We start from the raw sequence: 16,578 nt of genomic DNA, 5'->3' as shown, positions 1-16,578 counted from the left end.
AGGGGGGGGGGTGCAAATCGAAAGTTTGTCCCCGGGTAAAAATTGGAACCCCCCCCTTGAGACGATCCTGGCTACGCCACTGGTATATGCCAATGTATTTATGTTAGTGTTACGCATGTGTTCATGTGTCTGTTGTATACCCAACCAGGGGTGAAATTGGCTGAGCAGTGTGGTAAAGTATATGTTCAACTATGTAATGGGAGCTTAGGAACAAGCGACTACGATTACTGTAGCAAGTCCGGATAGAAAGTGCAAAATCAACTTTAAAAAAAAACAACTGATTCTGATAGCGTAGTCCATATATAAAGTCCATATTCAACCTCTAAGCCCCCATACCAAGGATTACGAAAACTGATTCTGATAGCGTAGTCAATACATCATATTCAACCTTTTAGCCCGCGCTACCAAGGATTACAAAAACTGATTCTGATACCGTAGTCCAAACATAAAGTCCATATTCAACCTTTTAGCCGCGGTACCAAGGATTACGAAAACTGATTCTGACACCGTAGTCCACACATCATATTCTATCAAATCCAACCTTTTAGCCCCACTACCAAGGATTACAAAAAATGATTTTGATAAAGTAGTCCGCACATAAAGTCCATATTCAACCTCTAAACCCCCGCTACCAAGGATTACGAAAACTGATTCTGATAGCGTAGTCCACACATCATATTCAACCTCTAAGCCCCCATACCAAGGATAACGAAAACTGATTCTGATAGCGTAGTCCATACATAAAGTCCATATTCAACCTCTAAGCCCCCTCTACCAAGGATTACAAAAACTGATTCTGATAGCGTAGTCCATACATAAAGTTCATATTCAACCTCTAAGCCCCCTCTACCAAGGATTACGAAAACTGAGCCCTATTTCACCAAGCCATGGCACATTTTTTATTGACTTCAAACAGCCGCCGTGTTCTCTTCAAGGTCCTGACCTCTGACCCCCCGCGTCTATGTCTTGTATTACATAGGAAATTTAAACCGTTGAATCAACAAAAGGATGAAACAGACCGGGGGTACTAGTGCCGGGGTGGGGGTGAGATATTTGTAACATTTTCTCCCCGTCATGTACGGCGTACCACGGCGTGAGTGTCGACAGAAATAGCTCCAGGTCTACCATGGGTGCGGCCCGTGGAGCGGGGATGTATATATATGTATGTGCAATAGTCGGCAGATTTTAACCAGCTGTATTCACACGCGGGGACTGGTCGGAATTTTGAGTGGAGTTAAAATAATAGGCTGGACATGTAAGTATCTTAAATAAGCTTATATAACTAGACTTACTCAATGACTGTGAGAACTACGGGGAGAGGGGGGGGGGCAGAGAGCAGATCTTGGGAACAAAGCTTCTCTTAGACCGAAAATCTTTCCGTTGGTTATAATTAGAATTAAAAAGAAATACGAAAAATTTGCCGAAAACGTTTTTTTTTTTTTTAGTTTTTGGCAGTTTGAATCACCGTAACTTTGATACCTTTTTTCCGGAATTTTAAAACTATGATAACTATATTTAAAAAAAAAAAAAAAAACCAATTGTGTACCGATCCTTTTTCAATAGATATAATTGATAGTATACAAATAAAAAAGCACGCTTTTATATCAAGGAAAAAAAATTATACATTAGTATGATTATATGGCAAGGAAAAAATACATTAGCGTGCTTTTATAGTAAGAACAAAAATCGTAAATAAAATTATTATTTCAAATTGTAAAACTTGTTAAAAAAATCAGCTGCTTTGAAATGACCCTCGTCACTATTTTCGTGTATACCAGAGTTTAAAGACCAAATAATACCATGTAAAAAGCCAAAACTTGCATAGCTCGATATTCAGGGCGCCGGTATTCTTGCTTCCTCAGCAGATTACAATTGGCCAAAAAAAGTTAATAAGATTCCTACAGCAGGTAATTAGGAAATAGGTGTGTTAATTATTTCCAGGTGTCGGCTACACCCCCCCCCCTACACCATGCAGTGACAGCAGAACGCTGCCAGTGAGGGCGTCAATTAAACGTAAAGCTACCTCCTGTCGGGTGGGCTAACGGGCTTAGACAGGCGATCGATACGTTACAGCGCTAATGAAATTTCACCCCCCCCCCCCAAAAAACAAGCACAGCGGTGGCTCGTGGTGTCAGAGATGTGTGCCCCACGGTCACTCATGTATATTGGGGGGGGGGGGGGGGTGACGCACTCATTTATATTGGGGGGGGGTGGGAGTGACGATATACACACTCATTTATATTGGGGGGGGGGGTGGGGGTGACGATATACACGCTCATTTATATTAGCCATGGGGTGAGTGGGGTGATGATATACACACTTATTTATATTGGGGGGTGGGGTGACGATATACACACTCATTTATATAATAGGGCGTGGGGGTGACGATATACACGCTCATTTATATTGGGGGGTGGGGGTGACGATATACACGCTCATTTATATTGGGGGTGGGGGGGGGTAGAGGTGACGATATACACACTCATTTATATTGGGGTGGGGGTGACGATATACACGCTCATTTATATTGGGGTGGGGGTGACGATATACACGCTCATTTATATTGGGGGGGGGGTGACGATATACACACTCATTTATATTGGGGGGTGAACGATATACACGCTCATTTATATTGGGGGGGGGTGACGATATAAACACTCATTTATATTGGGGGGGGTGGGGGTGACGATATACACGCTCATTTATATTGGGGGGGTGGACGATATACACGCTCATTTATATTGGGGGGGGGGGGTGACGATATACACGCTCATTTACTTTAACCATGAGATGGGGTCGCCGAAATACCCGCGTATTGATAGGAGCTATGGGAACAGGGGCGCCGATGTACACACTAATTAATAGGTGCCATGGGATCGGGGCGCCGGTATACATCCATTTATAAAGATTATAAGCGTGCGATCAGGGCGCCGACGGAGAAGCGTGGGTTCTGTTAAACCCAAGAGACGAGCCACTATAATATGTATTTCATATGTATGTATTTCTTTATGTATGTATTTCTTATATGTACTGTCCCTTAAATATCGCGCCCCTCACCTTCTCTTCCCACAACAAGGAGGCTACACCACAGTGCGTGGGTTTGCTAGTTTAGGTATTTTATTCTGATTGCTACATTACATTCGTTGAATGTTTACAATACGAAATGAACCGATGAAACACGCTAAAAGGGAAAAAATCTATGTCTAACGATACAATAGTATTTATCCAGTAGAGTCATGAAGTTTTTCGCGTCTAGCTGTAGTATAAGAGTTGTGTTAATGAAACCGTGGAACCAGAGTTTCTTTCGGGCATCTCTTCTGGGAAAGGGGGGGGGGGGGGAGGGAAAGAGTCTACTCCCCCCCCTCCCCGAAATAAAATTTATATAGGAAATATATACTTTTACCAGTGTACCCCCCCCCCCCCCCCCCCTTTCGGAGAAATAAGTCTGAAAGAAACACTGAATGGAACAATAATGCGATCTTTGGTTTTTTTTTAAAACTGTTTTTCAACTCCGTTAAAATTTGGATCAATATGTAATTAAAACAGGTACAAATATAATCAGCATTGGACAACATTAAGATATTTCTCAACGCAAATATTTATACATAAGTTGTTCCATTTAATAATTATTTTAATTTTTTTTAAAAGCCCCCCCCCCCCTCATATATATTGGGACAATAACAATTACAGACATTATTGTGTGCTACTTTAAATGTGAAATGAAATGTGTATATTTTAAATTGCTAAGAAGTAAAGAAAAGACATTAAAAGAAACGCAGAACTATTTAGGTAAGCCTATACTAGCCTATAGTGTTTCAAAGGCTTCATAGAAACTTCAGGATCTGAACTTCGGTCTAAGACCACGGTAAAGCTGGTAGGCTATGTAAAGCTAGTATAGTAAACCAATTAGTCAGGTCTTTATGGTAAACAACGTGAACACAAGTTCTACTGTACGCTTGTAGATATATCTATGAATTTATTTAAGAAGATAGAACTTGTACCATATACATGTACAGAACTTGTTTCACGACTACTGACTGACAGTGTTTCTTCCAGACTTTTTTCTCCGGGAGGGGGGGGGGGGGGGGCACTTGAAATTTTCGGGGGGAGGGGCGGTAGACTTTCTTCGGGGGGGGGGGGGGGGGGGAGGGGGGAGGACACTGTTAAAAGCATATATTTTCTATATAAATTTCATTTCGTTGGGGGGGGGCGGTAGAGATGCCTGGAAGATACTTTGCTGACTGAGCCGTATACTAGTACAATATGACAATATGATTTGTATATTGTAACGACATAACTATTTCAATAAATATCTTAAGGATTCAGTTGCGGAGATAACATGTTTACATCAAGCGGCTAGAATGAAAGAAACTTATAAAACTAACGACCTCGTTAAATAGGTAACGAGGCTGATTCATTACTTCCCAGATTAGACGGCAGCTCTTCACTAAGGGTCAATGGGTTGGGTTCATTGATACAGGTTTACCTGACATGCGCAGTGACCGTCATCAATAGCTGCTGGCTACAGGTCTGTCTGGTCTATATCGGTCTCTATAGTGAACACCTTTCCATCTAGTGTCTGTGGTTACTCATTCAATTTCCGGGGAGGTTTACCTTTTGAATGTGAATATTCTGGTTGGTTCCACTGTAAACAGTTCAAACAGCTACTGGGGTATTTCTGTCTTCTCAGGTAAGGTCGCATTCAAGGTGTATTACAGAATGTCTTCTTTTTAGTATAAGACAGTGCAAAGCTTTAATGTTAACAGCAGTATAGGCAGAAAAAAAAAAGTTGCCATACAGCCCAGAAGTATATTTGCTCAGATTTTTTTTCAGGCATCTTTTCGGGTGGTGGGGGCGAGGGGGGCGGAACAAGCCGAAGAACGTCTACCGCCCCCACCCGTGAAAAAAAATAGAAAAAACTATATTTTAAATAGAAAATATGTAATTAATGTCTACCCCCCCCCCCCTTCACTCCAGAGAAAAATATCTGAAAGAAACACAGATTTTGCTTGATATTTTAGGGATACGACAGGAAAGCTAGTTCTATGTTTTTGTAAAGGTGTTTGGAGTAAACGAGCAAGTTAGAAATGTGAGGATCTGTCACTTATAAATAAGTTGGCACAATACCCAGATTCAAAACATCAACCGATAACAAAGATCTATAATTAAAAAATATTTTTCTTAATAAGCATTCCTAATTTAAAAAAAATAAAAAAATAAAATGGACCCCTTGCTGCGACCAGCTAAGCTAATTAGGCTTTGTATTGTAATTAATTTAGTACGGTATTTGCGTCTAAAAATTATTTTAGAAATAAGTGTTTCTATCGATATTCTTTATTAATTGGACAAACCCATGCAACCTACTCATGGCGCAACTCGTATAGCAAATATTATGATAGCTGCTACCTCAGGATAAGCCTTGGTAAACACACATTTTGCCTAACGTTAAAAAGAATGAAGACATACAGTACTAGTTTTGGTTTTTGTTAACGATTAAAACAACCACTGTAACTGCTTGAGAAAAAAAAACATTTTGACGAGGGAACTGAACTGTATATTATCATGTTTACGATACTTGTTAATTAAAGCAGTTGCGTAGCTAAGATTTTTGGGCCCCTATGCAAAAAACTGTTAGTGGGCCCCTCAGAGGCGTAGCGACCCTTCCCGGCCACCGGGGACAAACTTTCGATTTGCACCCCCCCCCCCTCAGAATCGATTTGCACCCCCCTCAAACTTTCGAAAAAGGGCCCCTATTTGCCTTGGGCCCCTATGCCTTGCTTACGCTAGCTTTACGGTAGCTACGCCACTGAATTAAAGACAATCAACCCTGTATACAATCGACCACTTGCGTAGTGCTAGATTTACCTCAACATGCTGTGACCATTTTTAGGGGCCCACAAGACAATATCATTATTGCTGGTATAGGACACACAAAGGCCCCTTAATTTTAACCAACTTGGGCCTCAACAAACTGTGACCATTTTTAGGGGCCCACAAGACAATATCATTATTGCTGGTATAGGACACACAAAGGCCCCTTAATTTTAACCAACTTGGGCCTCAACAAACTGTGACCATTTTTAGGGGCCCACAAGACAATATCATTATTGCTGGTATAGGACACACAAAGTGTCCTTAATTTTAACCAACTTGGGCCTCAACAAACTGTGACCATTTTTAGGGGCCCTCAAGACAATATCATTATTGCTAGTTAAGGACAAACAAAGTGTCCTTAATTTTAACCAACCAGGATCTCAACAAATCTAAAAAAAAAACCAAAGTTATAAAACGGGGATGATTTCAAATTGACCATCAAATCGCCTATGGCTCTGTACATTTCAGCATCAGCAGGTTACAAGTCTGAGGTTCCAGAGTTCTGAAGATGAGGTTTGACCTGGTGCTTCTTGTGTCTCTCGCGCTCGTGCTGCATCTCGCTCTAGGGCAAAACGTCACGGCAGACAAGAAGGTCAAAGGTCGGAAAAAATTACGAGATAATGGTAAGCGGACTTTAAGCAGTATAAAGTCTCCCTTTTTTTATCTATCTTTTCCGACCCCCCCCCCCCCCTCTAGTATACACAAATCTTAGACAAATGTATAAGCATAAAACAGCACTTTGTAACTGTGCTACGAATGGGGCTGACATTATTACGTGCAATAGGCCTACGTGAAGATTTTATAATGGAAAGTACCTCGTCGTAAATTTCAGTCATTAGGAAATATAGTAAAAAATATTTAAATTAATCAATGTTGATTTTGATGCTAAAGCATTAATAGAAATTAACATTTTTTAAAGTATTCAAAAGGTAAGAAGAAGCCTACAATAGTTTTTTTAGCAAATGAAACTCATTAAGGTAATTTGAGGACTTTGGTTTTTTAACTCACCTAAAAAAAATACCGGACGGGATGGTTAGACTAGAATCCAAGAGAGGTAACTGTGTCAAAATAAAAACACTATTTACGCGGCTATAGAGATGGATGAATGAAAGCAAACTTTTTAAAGCTGAGCTACTTCCAAGTTTCTGTGACCAACTAACTTAAGGTTGTTTTTTTTTTCTCGCTGTGTTAATAAGGCTAATTAGTGAAGGAGATTCCTAGTTAAGTCCCGGCATCGATGTCTTGGTATATGGGTCATCTGGGGGTGTAGAGTGTAGGTTACTGATCTCAGAGAACGTGTTTCATGGCTAACAAAGATCACAGCGACTTATCTGCACTTGAACTTTTTTAGGAAAGGGAGCATCGCTATGTGGGTTAATCTTTCACACTGTATGGGTTAATCTTTCACACTATGTGGGTTAATCTTTCACACTGTATGGGTTAATCTTTCACACTGTGTGGGTTAATCTTTCACACTGTATGGGTTAATCTTTAACACTGTATGGGTTAATCTTTCACACTGTATGGGTTAATCTTTCACACTATATGGGTTAATCTTTCACACTGTATGGGTTAATCTTTCACACTATATGGGTTAATCTTTCACACTGTATGGGTTAATCTTTCACACTATATGGGTTAATCTTTCACACTGTATGGGTTAATCTTTCACACTATATGGGTTAATCTTTCACACTGTATGGGTTAATCTTTCACACTATATAGCTTAAGTTTTCTGTCTTATGTGTTAATTTTTCCTATTTTCGACATTTCAAAGTTTGTTTTTTTCAATTAAAAAAAAAAGAAAAAAAAAAAAACAACAACCATAATGAACATATTCAGAGGGCAGACTTTCAGTGTGAAAAAAAGCAAGACACTTTGTTGCCTGGGTTTGAAGTAGGGTGGAGGGGAGAGGGTTGGAGGGGATCAAAGTGGAGTGAAGGGGTGACTGAGGTGAGAGGGTGGGATGAAAGTGAAAGAGTGGGAGGTTGGGGGAGGGGTGGCGGAGAGAGGAGTGGGAGGGTAGGGGTTACAGATAAGGGGGGGGGGGGGGAAGAGAAGGTGGGTTAGAAGAGGTGAGGTGGTCGGACGGTGATAAGTTTTTCTTAAAACAACAAAACTACGCGAATGCTAAATTACATTTTAAACTTCAAAACAACCATAACTGATCTTTAATTCACACATATATTTTAACCAATGCAATAAACGTCCGCGTTACAATTACATGTTTTAAAAGCCTTTCTATAAAAATACATGGAATCTCAGCTTTAGAAAAATAATTACACACACGTTGTTTGTTAGCTTCAGCAGTACGTGTTCCGGGTAAACAAAAGATAGCGCCAGCCGGTAAAAAACCCGGATCAGAAAAGAAAGCAATCAAACCTTTAAAGATGGAGGACACTTCTATGTGTGAGGAGATCTTTCTGCCCATGTGTAAAGGATTGGTACCCTACACCCATACACGACTTCCTAATACATTCAATCATACAACACAGGTGAGTGATGCTAGGGAAACTCATTCAATTATACAACACATGTGAATTATTCTGGGGGACAAAATTCAATCAAATAACATGCTGGTGACGTACATTCAATCATAGAACACAGGTGAGTGATACTGGGGACACAAAATCAATCACATAACTCAGGTGAGTGTGGTGGTTACACAAATTCAATCATACAACAGAGTGATGACAGGGACACACATTCAATCATACAATAGAGTTCAATAATGTTGGGGACACACGTTTACAGCGGTCATCATACACGACAGTGAAGAATTTTGGGACACATACCTTTAGAATACTCGTCATACAATGCAGGTAAGTGAGAATCTGGGGGGGGGCACAATTTTACAACATTACATTCTAATACTTAGGTGAGTGATTATCCGTAGATATTGACTTCGTTAACTTTGGCCTGATGTTAATCCTCCCCTCTCTCTAGTTAATCCTCTTCTACCCTCTCTCTAGTTAATCTTCCCCTCTCTGACGTTAATCCTCCCTTCTCTGATGTTAATCCTCTTCTACCCTCTCTCTAGTTAATCTTCCCCTCCCTTACGTTAATCCTCCTCTATGACGTTAATCCTCCCCTCTCAGACGTTAATCCTCCCCTCTATGACGTTAATCCTCCCCTCTATGACGTTAATCCCCTCTCAGACGTTAATCCCCCTCATGTAGCTGACGTTAATCCTCCCCTCATGTTTTCAGATGGAGGTCTTCAGACACATATCCCACATGTCCGTGTACCTAGACTTCTCCTGCTCCAAAAACCTCAGGCTGATGGTCTGCTCTCTGTATCTACCCAAATGTAAAGGGCGGCAACCCGGCATCGGGCCGTGTAAAAGCACTTGCATGCAGGCCAAGAAAGGCTGCGAGAAGCCACTCAACGAATTCCTAGGTCTCAAATGGGAGGACAAGTTCGACTGTTCGGTGAGGCGTTTTGTCGTGGTTTTTGTCGTAGGTGAGGCGTTTTGTCGTGGTTTTTGTCGTGAGGCGTTTAGTCGTGGTTTTTTTAGCGCAATTTCCATTCTGGAGAATTGCGTTTATTAACCCGTCATAGGCCATAAAAATTCCTGGTTTCTTTCATGGATTTCCCGGAAAAGCCAAAAAACCTCGAAAAAATTCAGTTTTTGGCCCATATCTCGGCAACCAGACCACTTAGCGACTTGAAACATGTACCAATCGATTCCTGCCATAATTTAGAACAATATTGCTGAAGAAAGTTTTCAAAAATATCCTTTCGTTCGGTCAAAAAAAAATTTTTGAATTAATTAAAATTTGGACAGAATTAGTAGGCATTTTTTATCCAACCACACTACACGCGTCATCACGTTCAATAGCTGCGCTATCACGTTCAATGGCTGCGTCATCACGTTCAGTAGCTAGGCGCGCAATGGTTTTTAGTCATGTAACTCTATTGTAAATAAAACATGTATTTTAACCAATGGTTTTACTAACCCTGCTCTTGATATTACGCTACGACAGAGCTATTTTTAGATAACATAAGGAAATTGCGCTTAAATGTCACTAGACTTTTTAATTAACTTGTTTTGTCGTAGGTGAGGCGTTTTGTCGTGGTTTTTGTCGTAGGTGAGGCGTTTTGTCGTGGTTTTTGTCGTAGGTGAGGCATTTTGTCGTGTTTTTTGTCGTGAGGCGTTAAGTCGTGGTTTTTGTCGTAGGTGAGACGTTTTGTCTTGGTTTTTGACGTAGGTGAGGCGTTTTGTCGAGGTTTTTGTCGTGAGGCATTTTGTCGTGGTTTGTTTGTCGTAGGTGAGGCGTTTTGTCGTGTTTTTTGTCGTGAGGCGTTAAGTCGTGGTTTTTGTCGTAGGTGAGGCGTTTTGTCTTGTTTTTTGACGTAGGTGAGGCGTTTTGTCCTGGTTTTTGTCAAGAGGCATTTTGTCTTGGTTTCTGTCATTAGGTGAAGCGATTTGTTTTGGTTTTTGTCGTAGGTGTGAGGTTTAGTCGTGGTTGTTGTTGTAGGTGTGACGTTTAGTCTTGGTTTTTTTCGTAGGTTGGGAGTTTGGGTCTAGGTTTATATCTTAGGTGAGGCACTTTGTCGTGGTTTTTGTCGTAGGTCTGACGTTTTGACTTGATTTATGTTACAGGGGAGACATTTTTGTCCAGTCTTGATTTTGGCCATAGGTCAGCCATAGGTATTGGCTTTTGTCATATTTGAGGCGTTCTGTTGTTGTTTTTTTTCGTGCCATCGGTGAGCTGTTTGACTACTCTTGTTTTTTTTTTTGCGATCATTTAGGCGTTTCATCATGTCTTTGTAAGCCATTGTAACAAATGCAATGTAATATTAGTTGACGGAATCCGTCGTAGTAGTTTGACGCAAAGCCACTCACCAGAATACTGACAGTAGAAGGTTTACGTAAGGGTCAGATTTAGAGTATTACCAGACGGGGTGGAGGTGAAGCTAATTTATTTTATGAGAATACGGTATTCTAGATCCTGCTTATGCTCTAATAACTGCTTGCATTCAGGCTTAACGACATCAACTTTTAGGTAGTAACATTGTAAAGTAATGTAAAGACTTTTGTGAGAAAAATAAGGCCTAATTAACTACTCGATTTAACTAGCTTAATTGTCTAGTTTGTTTTCAACGTAGAGAAAAAGATGCATTATAAATAAAAAGTAAATTAATATAAAATTAGGTTGGGGGTACCGCAAAACAGAGAGAAAAATAACTATAAAGGGAAACAATCCATTTAAAGTTAAACGTGTTTAAGTTTAAGAGGCTTCCGTTTAAAACTTTAAAATTCGACTTAATATTTTTTCCTCTAATTTCAACATTAGAGCTTGTTGAAAATGTCAAAAATACAACATAAAACAAATATAGATAGATACAGTAAGACAGACTAACAACAGACAGACGGAGGACGCGTTTAAAAAAGAAAAGCTAGTAAAAATGTATACTAGAAATGTAAACAATCATTAAATTATACCGGTAGAGAAAAACAGACACACCAGAAGGAACGTGACTCACGCCGATGAAAATAATCTCTTGTATAAGTAAACCATCTTAAATGAATGAAAGTAGGCTACAATTAAGAAAGAAATATTACTATTGTAAATCTGTATCAGTCCTCACAATCCGATGATGAAAACTGTAATACTAAAGCGAACATGCAAGGCAAACTGACACTAAATTACATGTCTGAGGCGAAAAAAAAATATGTGTTAACCATTAGGCTGCTTAATTAGAGCTAAAATAAAAAATAAAGTCCTTCCATGACATCCCCAGGGTTTGAGCAACAAGAAATGTCTGAAGGCCGATGAACGTAATCTCTTGACGTGTAAACCATTAAACTGTTAAACAAGAGTTTATATGTAAAAGTTTACCATGACATCCCCAGGGTTTGAGCAACAAGAAATGTCTGAAGGCCGATGAACGTAATCTCTTGACGTGTAAACCATTAAACTGTTAAACAAGAGTTTATATGTAAAAGTTTACCATGACATCCCCAGGGTTTGAGCAACAAAAAATGTCTGAAGGCCGATGAACGTAATCTCTTGACGTGTTAACCATTAAACTGTTAAACAAGAGTTTATATGTAAAAGTTTACCATGACATCCCCAGGGTTTGAGCAACAAAAAATGTCTGAAGGCCGATGAACGTAATCTCTTGACGTGTTAACCATTAAACTGTTAAACAAGAGTTTATATGTAAAAGTTTACCATGACATCCCCAGGGTTTGAGCAACAAGAAATGTCTGAAGGCCGTGAAGGACGAGAACTGCTCGGACAAGTACCCGACGTGTGTGAAGAACTCGGTCATCAAAACATGCGCCAACCTGACATTCACCATGGGGACACTTCCAAACATGTTCGGTCAATGTTTGGTCAATGTGAGTCAATGTTTGGTCGATGTGAGTCAATGTTTGGTCGACGTTTGGTAAATGTTTGGTTAATGTTAGGTCAATGTGAGTCAATGTTTGGTCAATGTGAGTAGATGGGTCGTCAATGTTAGGTCAATGTGTGTCAATATGCAATGTTTGTTCAATGTGAGTCAATGTTTGGTCAATGTTAGCCAATGTTAGGTTAATGTGAGTCAATGTTTGGTAAATGTGAGTCAATGTTTCGTCAATGTTTCGTCAATGTTTGGTCAATATGACTGAATATCTGGTCAATGTAGGTCAATGTGAGTCAATGTTTGGTTAATGTGAGTGAATATCTGGTAATGTAGGTCAATGTGAGTCAATGTATGGTCAATATTTGGTCAATGTGAGTCAATGTCTGGTCAATGTTAGGCAGATTTGAGTCAATGTTAGGTCAATGTCTAGTCAAAGTTAGTCAATGTGAGTAGCTGGTTGGTATATGTTTGGTAAGCATATAGATCCACACAAAAAATAAAGTGTTGAATCGTGGCTAGATGCAAACACAATACAACCCAATATGCAAACAAACTCCGTGAATAATCCAGTTAAAAAAACTCTAACAGGAAATCAACGCGGAGATTGACCAGTACGACAAGCTAGTGGCCAGCAACTGCCACCCGTCTCTGCGGTTCTTCTTGTGTGGGGTCTACGCCCCTTTCTGCGGCAGAACGGATGTACCGCCCACCTTTCCGTGTAGGGAGCTTTGCCACGAGGTAGTGTAGCGGACATTTAAGTATTTACTTCATTCATTATGAGCAGGGGTCTGCAAACTACGGCCCGCGGGCCGGATGCGGCCCGCAAGGTCCTCTCATCCGGCCCGCGGAGATCTTTTTGTCCACGGAAAAAATGTCTGTTAGAGGTGGCTGAGGAACTTTGCCCATAAAATTCAAAACAATGTGAAAATGCAGCTTTAGGTGCAAATACCCTTGCATACCTTGTTGCAGACATGGGTGAAAACATCGTGACTCAAATAGCGAAAAATGCAAGCACGTTTCACTATTTTTTAATTGCAATGGATAAGTCGATGGACAGCTCAACTGCTTGTGTTCATTAGGGGTGTGGATGAAGATATGAACATAACACAAGAGCTGGCTTCCCTACATAATATGTATGGCACTGTTACCGGAGAGGATATATTTAATGAGTTTAAGAAAACATTTGCTGATTATAACTTGGACTGGACTAACCTCAGTTGACTGATGATGAGGAAAAGTACATAAGTAGCATAAAGAAATGCTTAGTTGGACAAGTGAATGAGAAAAATATAGATATATATGGACATTAGCAATGTACTGAATCCTGTGGTGAAGATGGCGAATTTAATAAGGTCACATGGGCTCAACCATAGATATAGAATACGTGAAGAATAATTTGAGAGCAAACTTTGACCTCGAGTGTGTTGCCGGCCCTCGACAGTGTTTTTTTCAGATTTGGGGGGGGGGGGGGGCGGCACTTGAAATTTGTATATATTTCTATATAGACTATATATTTTAGTGGGGGGGGGGGCGGGGCGGTGGACTTTTTTGTGGGGGGGGGGGGGCTCCATAAAACCGAAGATATGCCTTGAAGAAACTCTGGCCCCCGAACTGATATTTGATAGTCAATGCGGCCCCCGGTCTGAAAAGTTTGGAGACCCCTGATTATGAGATATCAAACGACGGGTTCATTTACACTAGCGCATGAAGGGAGGACCATTGCAGGATATATATATATATATATATATATATATATATATATATATATATATATATATATATATATATATATATATATATATATATATATATATATATATATATATATATATGTGTGTGTGTGTGTGGGGGGGGGGGGTCTCTATGATGGGATATTGGGCTGCCATTTCATCAATCATCTAGGACTGCTGGGAATAATGCTAATTAATAGATGAAGCTACTCATTGAAATTTAAAATAAAACTTGTCTTTACTTGCGATAAGGGTAGTGTGACAGCTATCCAAAGTCATTGGATAAAATTTAAATAACAAGTTTAAAATATCAACATAAAAAAAAATGTTCGTAAAAAAAACCTAGAACTGATTTTTGTATATCTATATGTCAATTCATATGCTTATATTTATACGTATCTATATATGTGAATTCTATACGCATACATATCTATATATGTGAATTCTATATGTACACATCCCATAATGTAACTCAGTGATTACGAAAGATGTCTGTAAAATCTCCCTAGGTCCGAACAGCCTGTGAGAAGACCTATCGCCAACTGTACCACGGTCTCCCCTGGCCCAGTAAGTTCCAGTGCCACAGGTACACGGCAAGTGACTCGACCTCCAACAGGTGCGCCATGCCCAACGAGGGGGAAAACTTCCTGGCATGATGGAAGCTGCTGTAGTCATACGTGGTCATACATCTGTCTAGTTTTTTAATCATGTTAACACAATCCTATGTTACTACATCTGTCTAGTTTTTTAATCACGTCAACACAATCCTATGTCATCGGTATGGTCCATTACTACATCTGTCTAGTTTTCTAATCATGTTAACACAAGCCTATGTCATCGGTATGGTCTATTACTACGTCTGCCTAGTTTTCTAATCATGTTAACACAAGTTCTGTTACTACATCTGTCTAGTTTTCTAATCATGTTAACACAAGCCTATGTCATCGGTATGGTCTATTACTACATCTGTCTAGTTTTCTAATCATGTTAACACAAGCCTATGTCATCGGTATGGTCTATTACTACATCTGTCTAGTTTTCTAATCATGTTAACACAAGCCTATGTTACTACATCTGTCTAGCTTTCTAATAATGTTAACACAATCCTATGTCATCTATGTGGTCTGTTACTACATCTGTCTAGTTTTCTTATCATGTTAACACAAGCCTATGTTACTACATCTGTCTAGTTTTATAATCATGTTAACACAAGTCTATTTCATCTGTATGGTTTGTTACTACATCTGTATAGTTTTCTAATCACGTTAACACAATCCTCTGTCATCTATTGGTCTGTTACTTCATCTGTCTAGTTTTCTAGTCACATTAACACTAGCATTTGTCATCTATATGGTCTGTTACTACATCTGTCTAATTTTCTTATCACGTTAACACAATCCTCTGCCATTTTTATGGTCTTTGTTACTACATCTGTCTAGTTTTCTAATAATGTTAACACTAGCCTATGTCATCTATTAGTCTGTTACTTCATCTGTCTAGTTTTGTAATTATGTTAACATAATCCTCTACCATTTTTATGGTCTTTGTTACTTCATCTGTCTAGTTTTCTAATCACGTTAACACAATCCTCTGCCATTTTTATGGTCTTTGTTACTACGTCTGTCTAATTTTCTAATCACGTTAACACAATCCTCTGTCATATGTATGGTCTGTTACTACATCTGTCTAGTTTTCTAATCACCTAAACACACGCATCTGTTAGTACGTCTATCTAGTTTTCTAATCACGTTCATACAAGCCTCTGTCATCTATACGGTCTGTTACGAGTCATGGAATGTATTCAGTAAGAGAGAGCTTCTCTAACATTCATCTTTTCCCTTCAGTGCTCAAGACACACGGAGCAGCTAACTAACCATAGAGTTACTTATTCTCAAGTACCACTTAAATAGATCTAACACTGAAAAACAGGGCTCATAAGTACTCACTCTTATACTCACATCTCCTGTTAATTATCATGACTAACAATAAACAACTAAAATCTACTGTCAAAAACTGAATAAAGTTGTCTAAGTATAACGTTATATTGGTAATCATTTTACCCTGGGGACAGGGAATAAGAATATATGAGGTGTGGGCGTGGTTAAGGTCTAAAGAAGGGGACGGAGAGAGGCATTTGTCCTGTCAAAAATATTTTTGTAAGGAGTGAGATAACGACTTGGTCCTGTAAAAATTTATGTATAAAGAGATAAGGTAAACAAGGACTGTTATTGCCTGTAGCATCAGAATAGTCTACGTTTCCGTTTACAATTGCACACAAGTTATTTTTGGTCAACTAATTGACTGTCTAGTCAGAGAAAAAAAAAATACAATCATTCTTAAGTTTCAAACAGATGATAGTTTGAAAGACAATAACCCTTACTAGAAAGAAAAGAATGCTCGCAACATGCAAATAGGACCATTAAATAATATCTGATTCATGCGGAATGCAGAACAATACACCGGGAGAATCCTTTTTAATTATTGTAGACTATTCGTACTGCTATATTGCATGCATGACAAAAGCGGTATCAGAATATATATATATATATATATATATATATATATATATATATATATATATATATATATATATATATATATATATATATATATATAT

At 39.2% G+C, this 16,578-nt stretch overlaps 2 protein-coding genes across 7 annotated transcripts in view; one reads left to right on the top strand and one right to left on the bottom strand.

Annotated features, from left to right (window-relative positions):
- Nucleotides 1-16,578, bottom strand: part of LOC131929220 (uncharacterized) — a 71,315-nt gene that overhangs the window by 24,719 nt on the left and 30,018 nt on the right. The gene's annotated exons all lie outside the window — the stretch shown is intronic.
- On the top strand, nucleotides 1,127-15,998 carry LOC131929255 (atrial natriuretic peptide-converting enzyme). Of its 4 annotated transcripts, XR_009383941.1 has the most exons (9): nucleotides 1,127-1,255; nucleotides 6,343-6,497; nucleotides 8,176-8,369; nucleotides 9,084-9,305; nucleotides 12,071-12,226; nucleotides 12,820-12,969; nucleotides 14,471-14,654; nucleotides 14,825-14,850; nucleotides 15,066-15,998. XR_009383941.1 is itself a non-coding variant. In XM_059285344.1 (8 exons), exons 2-7 carry the CDS (start codon nucleotides 6,383-6,385, stop codon nucleotides 14,615-14,617), a joined length of 984 nt encoding a protein of 327 aa, XP_059141327.1. In that variant the 5' UTR covers nucleotides 1,127-1,255; nucleotides 6,343-6,382; the 3' UTR covers nucleotides 14,618-14,654; nucleotides 14,825-15,998. The 4 variants fall into 4 exon arrangements, 3 of the variants coding, with proteins under 3 accessions (XP_059141327.1, XP_059141341.1, XP_059141331.1); XM_059285344.1 differs by having other exon boundaries at nucleotides 14,825-15,998; XM_059285358.1 differs by lacking the exons at nucleotides 14,825-14,850; nucleotides 15,066-15,998 and adding an exon at nucleotides 14,771-14,822 and having other exon boundaries at nucleotides 14,471-14,662.

Source organism: Physella acuta, unplaced genomic scaffold (assembly GCF_028476545.2).
Source record: "Physella acuta isolate Inbredline_101_S28 unplaced genomic scaffold, ASM2847654v3 ptg000094l, whole genome shotgun sequence".
NCBI classification, from domain to species: domain Eukaryota; kingdom Metazoa; phylum Mollusca; class Gastropoda; family Physidae; genus Physella; species Physella acuta.
The sequence above is the reverse complement of the archived record's forward strand: the minus strand, read 5'-3'. Positions and strand labels throughout refer to the sequence as shown.

Excerpts from the sequence above, each read along its gene's own strand:
- LOC131929255 (XM_059285344.1), top strand. The coding sequence starts at position 6,383 with ATGAGGTTTGACCTGGTGCTTCTTGTGTCTCTCGCGCTCGTGCTGCAT. Across the intron at positions 9,306-12,070 it reads AGGACAAGTTCGACTGTTCG|GGTTTGAGCAACAAGAAATG; the intron begins GTGAGGCGTTTT and ends TGACATCCCCAG. Across the intron at positions 12,227-12,819 it reads TCGGTCAATGTTTGGTCAAT|GAAATCAACGCGGAGATTGA; the intron begins GTGAGTCAATGT and ends AAACTCTAACAG.